This window comes from Falco rusticolus, chromosome 5 (genome assembly GCF_015220075.1).
Source record: "Falco rusticolus isolate bFalRus1 chromosome 5, bFalRus1.pri, whole genome shotgun sequence".
NCBI lineage: Eukaryota > Metazoa > Chordata > Aves > Falconiformes > Falconidae > Falco > Falco rusticolus.
The window spans coordinates 30,178,411-30,192,548 of record NC_051191.1 but is presented as its reverse complement, the minus strand read 5'-3'; the positions used below and the strand labels follow the sequence as shown (position 1 = coordinate 30,192,548).

General features: G+C 41.9%; 1 protein-coding gene across 3 annotated transcripts in view; it reads right to left on the bottom strand.

The window, feature by feature from the left end:
- Positions 1-14,138, bottom strand: part of EXOC4 (exocyst complex component 4) — a 408,367-nt gene that overhangs the window by 282,570 nt on the left and 111,659 nt on the right. For 2 of the 3 annotated variants that reach the window (XM_037387956.1, XM_037387958.1), the window contains exon 9: positions 13,364-13,452. In XM_037387956.1, coding sequence (XP_037243853.1) covers positions 13,364-13,452 — 89 coding nt within the window. Of the gene's footprint in view, positions 1-9,992; positions 10,191-13,363; positions 13,453-14,138 lie in introns of those variants that run through there. The other variant, XM_037387957.1, reaches the window with a different exon arrangement.

Below are 14,138 nucleotides of genomic sequence, written 5' to 3'. Positions count from 1 at the left end.
GATCTGATCACTCTGGTATCTACCACTCCAGAAAAAGGACAGGCAAAGCTGCTACTGAATTTACAGGATTCAGAAACAACCTTCAAGATCTGAGACCCCACAGTCCACCCTTCACCTTTGTACAAGAAAATGGCCTCGCCTAGGACACATCCCAAAGACAGATCCAGCACAGCTGACCATGAGGATCACCCCATGGAGCCTGCATGCATCACACTATTATTATCCAGCCAGAGAGATACTTGGAGTAAGGTAGCTTTCTCAGTACTACGTTGCCCATTCAATCATTATGCCATTAATGCATCCCAGTTCAAGACTCTTCAAGTCAGTTAAACTGGACTAACCACCAAAACAAGCTCCTATTAAAGACGTATCCAACATGCACACCATGTCCTTCTACAACTGGACCTTGTAATACAATTAGAACAATGAGGCTCCTGTCTTGTACTCCACAAATGCCACCACCTCATTTCTCTAGTGACTTACAAAAACATGGGCACAACAGGGAAGACAAGGCAGAATTCCCCCACTCCAGTCCAAAAGGAATGACATTCATTTGCATTTGTCTAAGTGGCCAGGTCCCTAAAGGTGATACTGGCCTTGCTCTGGTGAGCTGCTATGAAAAGAAAGAGAACAAACAACAAGAAGTGAAATAGGGAGGATAGAAGAGGCCAGGTCTTAACTCTATGAACAGCAGAAAAGGGATATTTTAACACTAGTTATAGGTGCCAGGTCTCTGCACTGTAACATGTACAAGCAGCAGTGAACCTGCTATCCCAAACCATTCACTGCGACATACACATGCAGCCCACACACTCCCGAATGGAGAATTCCATTCAAGCTCCAAAAACAACAAAAAGCCAGGAGATTATAGATTTAAAAGCCCACTGACAGGAGGCTTCAAAGCTCTGGTGAGTCTCACAGGCATTCCCTTTCTCTACCTCCAGCCTCCATAAAAATACCCTTTCCCCTACCCATCTAGTTACATCATTAGTGGACGCAAAACCTTATTCTACGATACTCTCATCTGAAAATACATCTGTATTTCTGTCTTCCGATGATAAAATATTCTAATACCATACATGATATATTAAGAAAAAACTTCACAGCAATTTATGCACTTAGCCCGAAGAGCCCTTCAGAAACTGTTAGCCTTTGTACCTTCAGAACTCTAAATCACATCACTTTATTGATTAAAGTTACATCTTCATTCTACGGAGGAGAATCACCTTCTCAACACACATTTATCTCTCTAGAAAAGGTACAGTATAATAGATAGATGAAAGCTGTTGCTGTTGGGTTTTTTTTCAATAGTTTCTGAAATACCATACACAAACAGATATACATGACAGAGACATCACACCTTCCGATGTTGAACAAAATGAATAGTGGCTAACAAAATCAAATGTGTAACATTTTAATCCTTTAATTAGTAAGAATTACTTTCCTCCCAACAGTTCTTCCTTATTAGGAAAAACTCAAGACATCTACAGATCCTCCAACTGTTATTCAATCTCTAAGCCACGAAAGTCTTTCAAGCATCTGGCATGTTTTATGCTCCGTGGCAGTTCCGTTCCTTCGAATTGAATGATTTATTACCATATAACCTAAGCCTCTGATGAGATTACGCTGCCAATTTGTGCCTTCCTTGTAAAGAGAGGTCTCCTCAAATCCAGGCTTTGGACAGAATGTTGTGAATCTCAATTAAAGGGTGACCTTTACAAGACAAGGGAAATGTTAATTCATGCTCACCTAAATGGCTTCAGCCCTACTTGAAAGCAGGGCTTTCTAAAGCTGCCCACTACTATGCCACTGTGAAGTTTCATTTCAACATTACCAAGATAAAACAAGTCTTCAGTGTAAAAAAAACTGTATATATCCATCCATCAAAGCCAAAGGAGAAAGTCCAAATGCTAATACAGCTGTCTCTGGTGCATTTTTTATGCTACTTGAAAAACAACGGATTCGCATTTTTAAGGGACTTCAAATACAGATTAGAGGCATTAGAATGACAGGGCCAGAGATTAAACACTTCTTTACCCACTGAACAGGTACAAGACAAGGCAAAGCAACGGCTATTGCCTCCACACTCGCCCTTGAGGTATGTGTTGTAATTTGCCATACCTCTAGAAAGCAGTTTGATATTACAGGGTGTCTCATCTTGAAGGGTATAAAATTTGCAGAAGAGGCAAAAAGGCAGTTCAGTCTCCACAGACAATTCTGTTTCACTTTTTTTTAAAATGAGAATTAGCTACTCTATCAAACAGGAGAAATGAAAACACTGTTTCCACAATGTATTTACTGAGTTTCTAATTAAGTTCATGAAAACAAAGAAGAAATTACAAAGTAGTAAATAAGAATTTGACCCACATAAAAAAGTGTATCTGGATAAACTTCAATATGGAAAGAAGTAAGAACTTGCGGAAAAAGCCAAATGTCAGCAAGACTTCAACATAAAACATGGCCACCTAAGAGCATCTTAAAACCACAGTATTTAACAGGCCAGATGGGGGGGGGGGGGGGGGGGGGAGATAAACAATGCTATCATAGCAATCAGTCATTCTAGAAAGTATACACATTGTATAAATCTCTTTCAAAAAGTATGTATTCTCTTGAAGGATACGTTTTGCAGGTTTGGCTAACCTGGTCGCTAAAGATCCTAAAAGAACAGGATTAACTGGCTAACCTTTGCCAGGTTGAATTCTGACCTAGTCAATTGTATTCAGCTAATCCACATTCCCACGGGATATTTTTGTTCATTTTACAGCCTAAGTCTATGGCGTTACCAAGCAATTGCCAAATCCCGATTCAAATGGCTGTTATTACTATTAACAGTAACAGAAGATAAGCATAAGAATCTAAACCTGGGGCAACAAAGACACACTGGAATGCCCTGCTAGCAAAAAAAAAAAAAAAAAAACACCCCACAAAAAAACCCCACAACACAGGAGCAACCTAAAATCATTCCTTAGATGAGTTCAGGAAATGGCTTTGCAGTAAGTAATGTCATAAGGGAAGCCAGAGCTCAAAACCAGGATTTTGGCTTCAGATAATTAAGATTTTAGAAGGAACAACAGCAGCACCATCCACTTAACCCACAGAGCCTTTTTCACTCTTTCAGGTTGTTGCAGCCCACTTCCACTAGTGCAGCAATGAGTGTTCCTCAAAGCAGAGTAGATTGTCAGAAACCAGACCTGCTTATACCAGCCTGAGAGAATCTTGATCCTAAACAGCAAGACAGAATATTTTTAAATAAATGGTTTACTACTGAACTTTACACAAAAGCACAAATTCCAGGAGTGTGAAGCTCTCATATAGAAAGGAAGATCGTATTATTTCAGATCACAGTAAGCAGAGTACCTGTTCAATGGTACCATACTTTATTAGTGGCTGTACTGATGAAATGTTTCCACTGTCCTTCAAAAAAGCAAAGTGTGATTTAACTGTTCCAGCCTGGGACACACCTTACACACTGACATAGCACAGCCCACCGCCTGGCACAGACTAGCCCAGAAAGCTTTGCACCGTATGACACAAGGGAAAAAGGAGAAAGACACTTTCCAATTCAGGTAAGTCACATTACAGAGATGCTGCCTTTCATTCACCCCTGAATTCAGTTCACCTAGTGTTCACTTTAAGTTATACCCAATTAGAAATTAAGCATATGAAAACATACAGACTGATTTTAATGGATATCAGGACTTGAACATCTCACTGAACCAAGCTGAGATGGCTCAGTACCTCCAAAAGCCTAGTCGTCCTGAAAAAAAAACCTGCAGGAAATTATACAAAACAGGATATTATAGTTCACAGACATAAACATTTTCTACCTATTCTGCTTTAATCTGCATAACACAAAGTAATTCCACATCGTCTTTGTAAATTTACCACAAAGCCCTCAAATTCTTCAGTAATCCAAAACTCAGAGCCCAAAAGAAGCTGTAAATAAGTACCTTGAAAATCAATGACTGCATTCCAGACAAGGCACTGTGACATAGTAAGTCCCAGAAAACCTGAGTCTCTCAGCCCAGAACTGTAACAACACAACACAAACCAGACCTGGTCAGAGCAACCTCCCAGCAATATTAATAGGACTAAAGCATCCATTTGGGGGGGGGTATTTTATAAAATGAGCACTTTTTCAACATGCTTCCTCGTATCAATAGGGGAGCAACACATAGCACTAATGGGAGAGTCACGAAGATGAATAATCCAGGCTTATGACAGAACTCATAACTTATTCCAGCATCTTTGATTTTCAGTCTTCATTTGAGAAGCTCCTTTAATGATAAAACACCTTGATTCCTGGCATTTTTGGTCTTCTTACTAAATAAAAAAAAACAAACCCAAGTGGCATCTGGCAATCTCCATAGTAGACTACTAGAGGCCCTTAGGCTCTGAAGTGACTTGAGCAGGGTATGGGGCCAAAGACTAAAGCAAGAGGAGCTTCATGTCAAGCCCAAGGACTTATTTAGAAGCCCTGGACAGAGACCCAAAACTGAACACCAAAATATTGTCATGGGTGAAGGCTAGAGTCCATTGCCAAGGCCACATCAGGGAGCAAAGCACAACTGAGCTGTGCTGCCAGGCTTGCGTAAGGTCCCACCTGTGAAGATAAATTAAAGGTGCAAGCTAAAAGTGAGCTTCCTTAATAATGTCACTGCTGCTAAAAAGGATGCAGTAGCTGTGGGCACTGCCAGGTAAGACCCAGGACCAAGAATGTGGCTAACATGGCTGCTGACAATTATCTTCACAATACTTGTTTTCATGAACAATTTTGCGCAAAAATAAATAGTAATAAGAACTACTGTATGGTCATTTTATAAAGCAGACAGATGATTTCCCGTTGTCTTGTGGAGATCTAACTGGCACTCTCTGAACTCGCAGCAGTCAGTAAATATCGACCTGCTATCAAAACTAACTTGTACTACCTGAGCCTGCTCAAAGTCCTCGACCCAAGCTAAAGAAGAGACTTCGCAGCCCAAGCCTGACTTTCAACACCTTACATCTCCCTGAGAAGTGAGAAGAATTAAGTGGGAGATGTAAACCTCCCCCAACCCTTAAGTGTTCTCTAGAAGTGACAGAGATGCCCTGCTGCTTTTTCACAGACCCTGACAGCTGGCCAAGGTCAGCCTTTAATAAGCAGTAATATATGTCCTCAGACACCAGCAATGGATCAAAAAAACATTGTTTAAAAAACACACCACATACTCACTTAAAGGAATGGAGACAAAGTGATATGTCTATTAAAATGATTACACTGCCTCGTTCCCCTGGATACAAATATTTTGAACATTTAAAAAAAAACCAGCCACTGCAGGATTCTTAAAATACATCGACCAGGAAAGGCAAACTAACCCTATGAAAGCAATGAAAACCTGTTGCTGTAAATCAAATGCAAAACGTGTTCTCACTAACGCCAGGACAAGGAAAGCTCTTTACACAGCAAGGAGGGCACTAACAAAGCAAAGGGTCTCTCCTGCTTCCATTTTTAGCCATCTCCCTCCTTTTTTTTTTTGCCTCCCTCTGAATTTTCCATAGCTTTAATAACAATCTCATAGGCAAAAATCAAGAAACAAATTATTTTCTTACACATAATCCCCCTTTTGCTGTCAAGTGCCTGACCCTAGTTTGATAATCTCATTTCCTGAGACTCAAAACGCTGGAAATTTAAGCTTCCTAGAGTGTTAATTGTGGCCCTGCTCCATTGCTAATCAAAAAATTGGATGTTTTGCATGAAAATGCTGCTCTAATTAATTCTCAGTCATAAAGCGCCCTGGTTTTAATAACCCCTTCTTGATTGGATAGCCTTTGAAGAGACAGTGCAGCTAATCCGCTAAACCAGAAAAAACACACGCAGAGGAAATAATAAGTGGGCTTACAAGGTCTGAACTAGATGATTGCATTAATACCGTCAAACCACAAAAAAGCGATTCTCTCCCCTCTCCTCCCCCTCCAAGCTCAAAGCAAACTGTGATCCTGCGCATCACGGGGAGACAAAAGCAGCTGCATGACAGGAGATACATAACATCAAATCTTTTCCCACTCCTTAGCATAACCAGCTTCCTGATTCTTCAGCTGGTTATTCCCCATCCTTTTCTAACTGATATTTTTAACTGGGACCATCCGCTTGTCACGTCGTCTCCTTTAACCAGAGAAGAATTGTATTGCTTCTCCCCCTCCTCATTGCCTCTGACTGACAACATATTATCATACACATTTCTAAAAGGTGCTGAACTGAATTTTCATTATCCAAAATGTCAAGATTCATTTTTGTCACTGGCAGACACAGCTGGCTCCCTCCAGCAGCCCTTTGGTGAATCCAAATGGAACAAGGCACCTACAAATAACTGCTTTTTCCCCAGACCTGGCCTTACATTGTGTCCTTGTCATATCAGATACCATTTGCCTCCGCTGCTATTTCTTGGCATCAATTTCTTAATTAGCAGAGTTTCTCTTTGATTTCCTTAATTACTTAAAACCTTATGGTAAGAAATTTTCAGGCTTGGACTGAGAACATGTATGAACAGCATAGTGGCAAGTAACTCAAATCCACTCCCCATACTTAAATTTGTATCATAGGGATGTTCAGGGCTTCCCATCTATCACCTGACCAACAAGAAAAAAAAAATCCGTAGAGTTTCTACTTCTAAGAAATAAGGTTAAAAAAAGGATCCAGTACCTACTGTCTCATTGCAACAGCTCTGACTCACCATTCTTTGCCAGAGTTGGATGTGATACACCACCTTTAATTTTGTAGCCCTCCTACCGATTCACTGGGACCATGCTTGATCATTTAAACTTGCAGAAATTGGGTATTTCTGAGCGTCAACAGTTATGCCTGAAACCGCTCAGTCAAGGTCCAAACTTCTAGCAAGATCCACTGCAACCCAGGAGACAAAGACACCACCAATATTAAGAGACATGCAAATGAGAAAAATAACATTGCATATGGTACCTGGCAAAAAAGAAATCTTACATATAACATGCATAGCTGAACTACCAGCCAACTGTGAGACATGGGAGTGTTGCATAATCTGAATCCACAAGACACTCTTGCATTAATTTTGAAACTCCAAAATGAAAATCTAAGTTCATGTAATACTCTACTATTACCACCAACAGAAAAGTAACCATGCAAGAGTTTGGGGCAAGAGTTTAAAAACACCTCTGACAAACTAAAGAAACTTAAGAAAACTGAAGCAAGGTGAATTACCCAAAATTTTTAAACATTAGAAAAAAAAGTACTGCATCACAGTGTGTTGTACTGCAACACAGGGATGTTCTGGACAGAAACTGCATAAACTTCAGAAAGAAATAAAGAATTTTTGCCATTTCAGTTCAGCACGCAAAACATGCCCAGTAGCTGGGGGAATACGGCTTCGGGGCATTCATTTCATTCTTTGTTCTATTAAAAGACTTACTCTGTTAAGTCACTTAACTTTTTTCTGCTTTTCTTGTACAAGCACTGCCCTACCTTCCAGTGGCAGTAAGAGCAGAAACGCGTCTGCACAATGCTCAAGTAGCAGGATTATAGAGGGGACAAATTCTCACACAAAAAAAACCAAACCAAAAAAAAACCAACACCCAAAAACGAATGAAAAAAGTCACAGGCACAATCACAGAACGGCTGGGGTTGAAAGGGACCTCTGGAGATCACCTAATCCAACCCACTGCTAAAGCAGGTTCACCTCTAGCAGGCTGCACAGTCGCATCCAGGCTGGTTTTTTATGTCCTCAGAGCAAGAGACCCCACAGCCTCTCCGGGCAGCCTGTTCCCATGTTCTGTCACCCTCACAGTAAAGTTATTCCTCATATTCAGACGGAACTTCTTGTGTTGCAGTTTGTGCCTGTTGTCTCGAACTGGGAATCCCAGCACCGGACCCAGCACTCCATACGTGGCATCAGGGAGGCAGAGCAGAGGGGGAGGATCCCCGCCCTCGCCCTGCTGGCCATGCTCCTCCTCATGCCCCGCAGGGTCCCAGGGACCTTCTTGGCCCCAAGGGCACGCTGCTAGCCCATGGGAAACATGCTGTCCGCCACAATAATACAAAAATATTTTCAACCCTCTTACACAGCAAAAAAGCCCTTGCAGAATCATAGAATCATTTTGATTGGAAAAGAGCTTAAAAATCAAGTCCCACTGTTACCTGAGCACTGCCAAGTCCACCACAAAACCACGCAGGCAGTGATTCCTCAAGATGCACTGCACAACAGCATCCTCCTGAGCTCCCAGGGCAGCACACACATGGCTGGGCATGGCAGCAACCCTGGGGCTGCAGAGCCGCTTCACTCAATGCATGGCTATGTCAAGTGTGCCCAAGCCACCATTTACATGAATATATATTAATACCATGATATACTCAGAGTCAAACCAGTGCTACTTAACAAAAAAATGAAAGGTGATTCTGACTCTTAATTCTGCTCTCATCGTCCTTCTCAGGATGATGCATGGCATACCACAGCTTGCACAGCTATAATCCAAATAAAATCTTACTCTGCAAAGACCCTGAGAAGTTTAATTAATGCTGAAGTGCACTGAGCTTCCCCAGCAAATAAACAAGCCCAAATTTTAAGAGGTGCTGAGCAGCTGTGGAGTCCATTAACATCCATGGGAACAACAGCTGCTCGGGAGCACTTAACATTTCATTCTTAAAAACGGCCCAGATGTACACCACCAGCAAAGCTGACCTTCACATGAACTGCTAGGGCCTGCACGCGCACAGATAACAGAGAAGCTGGATGCTATTTTCCATGCCGATCAGCACCCTCGAGGCTCTTTAGATTTTCACAGCATGAAGAAACATCTTTTCCCATTTCTACTGATAAACTAAACCGAGGCCACAGTCACCATGAGCACAATATACAGCCACACGAATTCCCTACGGCCACAGGACTCTGAAACAATACCCAGCATATCTAGAAGGGGCCCATAACCATGCCAGAAATTATCAGCCAGCAGTGAGCAGCTTAGTGCACGGCTGCTGGCGAGACATCTCATGCCCTCAGAGCTCACCTACCCCGGGTCTTCCGAATCCCATGCACGCAAGGCTATCCGCAAGTAAGGAAGATCACTAGCTAAGATACAGCACCTTCTGAAACAAAGATTATCATTCACTGAGCTTTCCATTTTCAGTTATGTCTCCTTTCACTTCTGCTGGCGGCTTGTGCTTATTTTTTTATGTATTTAAAAAAAAAAATAAAAAATTGACTGGCACCTCCAGAATCCAGCTCCTGCCACTGCCCCTCTCCCAGCCACAAAAAATGGAGATGTGTAGACCCGTGGAAGACAGACTTCAAGACACTTGTGCAAGGCAACTGTGGTGGTGAAGGCTGCTACATCATATGAAAGCTAATCCTTGCAGGTATATACAATGCACAAATCATGTGTGTACCATGCTCAGTATAATGAAATTAAAACTTGGATTAGTGCTTTTAAAAAACATTACCATAATACACCATCAGAAATCCAGACATGCACAGATACTACCCAGAATTGTGGTCTTTATTTTTGCTTGAAAACATGTTTTGTAGACAGCAGTTACATTCAATTTAACAAAAACAGCCTCCAGGCCCCTGCAGACTGTCTCCTGCCTTACTGTGCAGCCCCAGTGACATCCTCCTACTGTCTACTGTCCTCTCCTGCAGTCCTTGACCTCCCTCAATGGCAAGAAACTACATTCTTCTTTTACTCCCAAGAAATCATTGGTAATTGAAGGCAGCAGCGGAATGAAATAAGGTGCACACACGGGATTCATTCCACCAGTCAGCGACAAGCAACCATCCACCTCTGTGGTGAAATAATGCAGCATTTTAGCCTAGTTTCCAATGAAAGTGCTGATCTTCTGTGTCTGTCCAGCTGGCCATCCCATCCTGAAAACAACTGCGCTGGTGAGCCAATTTCTGCCAAATGTGGCAGAGGCATTGATCTTAAAAGCAGTAAATTCTTAGAGGTATTGTAAAAGCACACAGCCACATAGATGAAAGCATAATAAAAGCGTGCCTCCATGGAAGGGAATGCTGCAGTGAGGATGTGTTAGCTTTCCATGCTGTTGGACTTACCAGCCAGGAAGCAACCTGCACATTTGCTTCCAGGGCACGAGGCTGCTTGCTTGATCCAGTCATGGTACATGCTGCTTTTTGCTTGGTTTGGGGGACAGTAGTTCAGGGACATAGGCAGGCACTGGTGGGTGCCTGGAAGAAAAATGTGAGGGGGATGAAGGAGCTTTAGAGACACGGTGAGAAGTGCAGCTAGCGAAGGAAAGGTGTTAAGGGAGAAAAGGTGGCACATCTGAGACGACCAAGGCTTCAGTCATTCAGCTGCTCATGGAATAAGCTTACTCATTTTTTAAATATACCTGCATTATTTATCATAGTCTATTACAAAAAACATCATATTTGACAAATGGTAGGAGAGGTCCAACAAAGAAAATGTAAATTCCTCAGCCAACACATAGCCAAGACAGGCTCCTCGGGGGAAGGGCAGGGGGAGGGGGTGGTAGGATACAAGAAGCTTAATGATGGACATTACTCGTTGTGTACAGAAGAAACCACTTCTGACACTATCTCAAACAACCTGGGGAACCACATGTGTTAGTCTAGAAAGAGGCATTTCAGTTATGTACTTCCTTCCCCCTGCCCCCTCCTCTTTTTAAAGAGAGCTGTCAAAAAACTTGTGCATTCATCTTCCAAGGGAAAAAATACATGGTCAAAGTCCTCCTCCCTTGATTTCAGCAGAATAAGACAAGAATTCCATGCCTGTATCAGGTCCCTTTCTCCCACTGAGGGATAATATGTGCCTTATGCACCGCACTATTTCAGTCCAAATGAAAGAGGTTAATGACAAAGCATCACTCTGATCTTCACACATTTTAAGGCTATTTAAATTAAATTCTTATTTCAAAAAGTTGGCACGAGCCAAACTTTTATAAGTTCAGGGTTTTTTGGTGTGGGTTTTTTTTTTTTTAATGCATATGTTTCTTTGAAGATCTTTTCAGGAAAAAGATTTCCTAAGAAGCCACCCTCCCCCTGCTGCCACTGAAAAGTCATCCCTGTGGATAAGGCTGTCAGGAAGAGAAACTGTGGCATTCACAGAAGAGTGTCACATGCCTGCTTTCCAGGAACCTGATTGAACAATTAAATTGTATTCCTCTTTAAAAGAGGTATTAAAAAAAATGCAGATCTTGCTGTGGCCTGGGATTTGGGAAGATTAATGAGCTACCTAAAAGGGAACAGTAGCTTATAATAGAAAGAGAGGATAGTACATTTTTAACATAAAATTCAAAGGGAAACTTTTCTTGATGGTTAAACTGCAAAGATTTCTCAGCAAAGTCATCTCATCTATTGTCCCTATTGACTCCCTACATTGACTTTTTGTCACCCATTGCATCACGTTCAAGCTCTTCCAATTCATCCAGGAAGGGCAATATAATCTTGTCCTATCCACACTAATTCCTATATTTTGTCCTTTACTTCTTTGTCAGCTTGCAGGCTTTGTACTTTCTAACCCTGTGCTAGCTCAGTGGCTGGAAGTCTGCATAGCTCTTTTGCATCCCCCTTTCTTGAGAACATTCACAATCTCCCGCACATGACAAATGTTTCCGCAAGATTTGTCTTGTATCAACAAGGAGTCACTCTTTCATGAAATCTGGCTGTGCCCATCAGTAAAGGGTTCTGAACCCAGAAAAGAAGCTATTTAAAACCAAATCCTCAGTTCAGTCTAACACCAATGGTAACCACAAAAAAGCCCTTCTCTCAGCCACAAGGTACCTGGAAAAGGATAGAGATGTGGAGTGAGTCAGGTCAGGGTGTTGGAGGCAACAGGACTCAATCCAAAGAGACCTGAAATTTGTGAGGCAAGCGTTGCAGGTTCCCTGATGGCCCCATCACTGATCCAAACTTAGTGCTCTCAACAGCTTCAAAATTCTTGGCATCAAACCCACATTTGTCCCAGGCAGTTTGTAACAGAGCTGTTAACTGTGGAGAAGCAGCTACTTAAATCCTACTGCCCACTGGTACAAGAAAATCATGATGCAATAACAAATTTGCAGCATCCGCTGAACTGGGTAACTTCTTCCAGTTAATCCTAGGCACAAGAGCACGTGACAGATTTTGGTGGTGAGAACCTGAATCTCAGAAGGTAAAGAGCTGTAAGCTGAACACCTTTCAAGTGAGTATTAATGTCAATACCATGATTTAAAAGACAGCTATCTCCACTTTTGTTTTATTCCTATATGCTGTCAGATCATAGTGTAGACAACTGTCAACTTCAGTAGCTCCATTTCAGATTCTTCCTTCACAGTCCATCCAGCAGTATCTGAATATTCACCACAGAGTGAATCACTACATCCTTAATCACCAATACTAAGATCATCTTTGTTGAGCCAACTAAGTGAAGCAATCTGTCCACAAAAAACTATGTCTCTCATGGCTTCCTTTCATGTTCTTGTGGGTTTAGACAACTGAGTTATAAGAGGAGGAAGGGAACAAAAAGTCACCCAAAAATTGTGAATTATAAAACATCCTCAATTAAAAGCCAGCTGAAAATTGTCATGGGTAATAGTTCAAGGGGAAATTCTACCCTTGTCCATCACTGTAATACTTGAAGAGTATATATTATTTTATTCTTATGACTCCTCAGTAACAAACTAGAATAGATGATACAAAACAATTTCAGTCTTGCTATACATTGCCGTTACAGCCTTAAGATCTTCCCTTGATTTTGCTCCCAAAACCAATGTTTTCATAAATTACATCATTCATGAGAAAACCATGGGATGATGTCATACTCAGAGGAGAGAACACTTCTCTGTGTATAGACAGCACTTGCCACAGGCAATATAAAACAGCAAGAGTAGTCCAGCTCTTCAAATTCACGGTTTTCAAACACTCCACAATTCTTCATCTTCAAACGTTGTACAAAAGACAAAGAATTGGCCACTTTAGTCAATACAACAGAAATCTGCAACTTCAAATATGGGATGCTTGAGCTCGGCTCCCAAAGCAATCCAGAGTAAGTATCAAATTCAGCACACGATGTAAGGGAATAAACTGCAGATAAGGAAGCAGGCATTAGCTCCACGAATCCAAAAGCAGTGCTCATGGTGAAACTGTCTGCATTTCACCCATTGTTTTACAAGTCTCTTTTAAGACCTTGACCTCTAGCTGAAAATGCAGAGGGAATGAAGAGAAACCCTGCTGCTTCACAATGTAGTAATAATAAATAAGCAGAGCTCAGAAACTGGAGATATTTAGACAGCCTGCATGGCAAAGCAGAAAGGTATTAACACCCTGACATAGCATGGACAGGATATTCAAGCTCCTGCAAAAAAGAATTATCCGAACTAGCACATTATCTGTTTCCCCACCTTGAAGTTCTCCACTTCTGCTGTACAGTTCTCTTCTCTGCTCACGCAAATAGGCACTCATGCTAATAGCATGGGAGGAGGACTCAAACCTGTAATTAAAAATAAACAAATAAGTAAATAAATCTAGTCCGTTAGCCATCTGAAGAAGCACCCTTCCTGTAAGCACCAGTCAGCCCTAAACAAAAAGGACTACTTCTCTGCATGCTGGAGCAAAATTATCACAGCATACCAAAAGCACATTTTTCCTGTAAAACTCCATCACTGATGCACCACATTCTGCCACCCTCAATGAACGCAGCTCTACCAGCAGCCATCTGTCACAGAACAAGCAAAACTAGCAAGCTGCAAAAAGGCTTTACCCTTGGCCAGATTCTACTACCCATGCTATTTTTCCATCCTCCCAAGGCCAGACCACCCTGCTCCTTATCTCTGCTAAGTCTGGGTTCTTCCTTTTCTAGGCTCCTCCTTCATCCAGCACCTTCCCATACACCTCAGGGCTATTTAACCACTTAGCAGGAAGGAGCTACAGCTGCACATCATCCATGTCAATCAACCCACTGCCGCTGAGGCAAGGCCACAGCTGCGTGTTGTCAATGTTAAGCAACACACTGCCTTCATTCTTCTACAGCCACCCATAACACCAACCTGCCCACAAAGCACAGAGATGCCCTGTTAGCTGGGAGCACCTAGGCATTTAAGTAGGAATGGCCCCTAAAACTGGTAAAATCCAAACCAAAGCCATAAGCTAACACCATCTAAATTGCTAACTGACCTA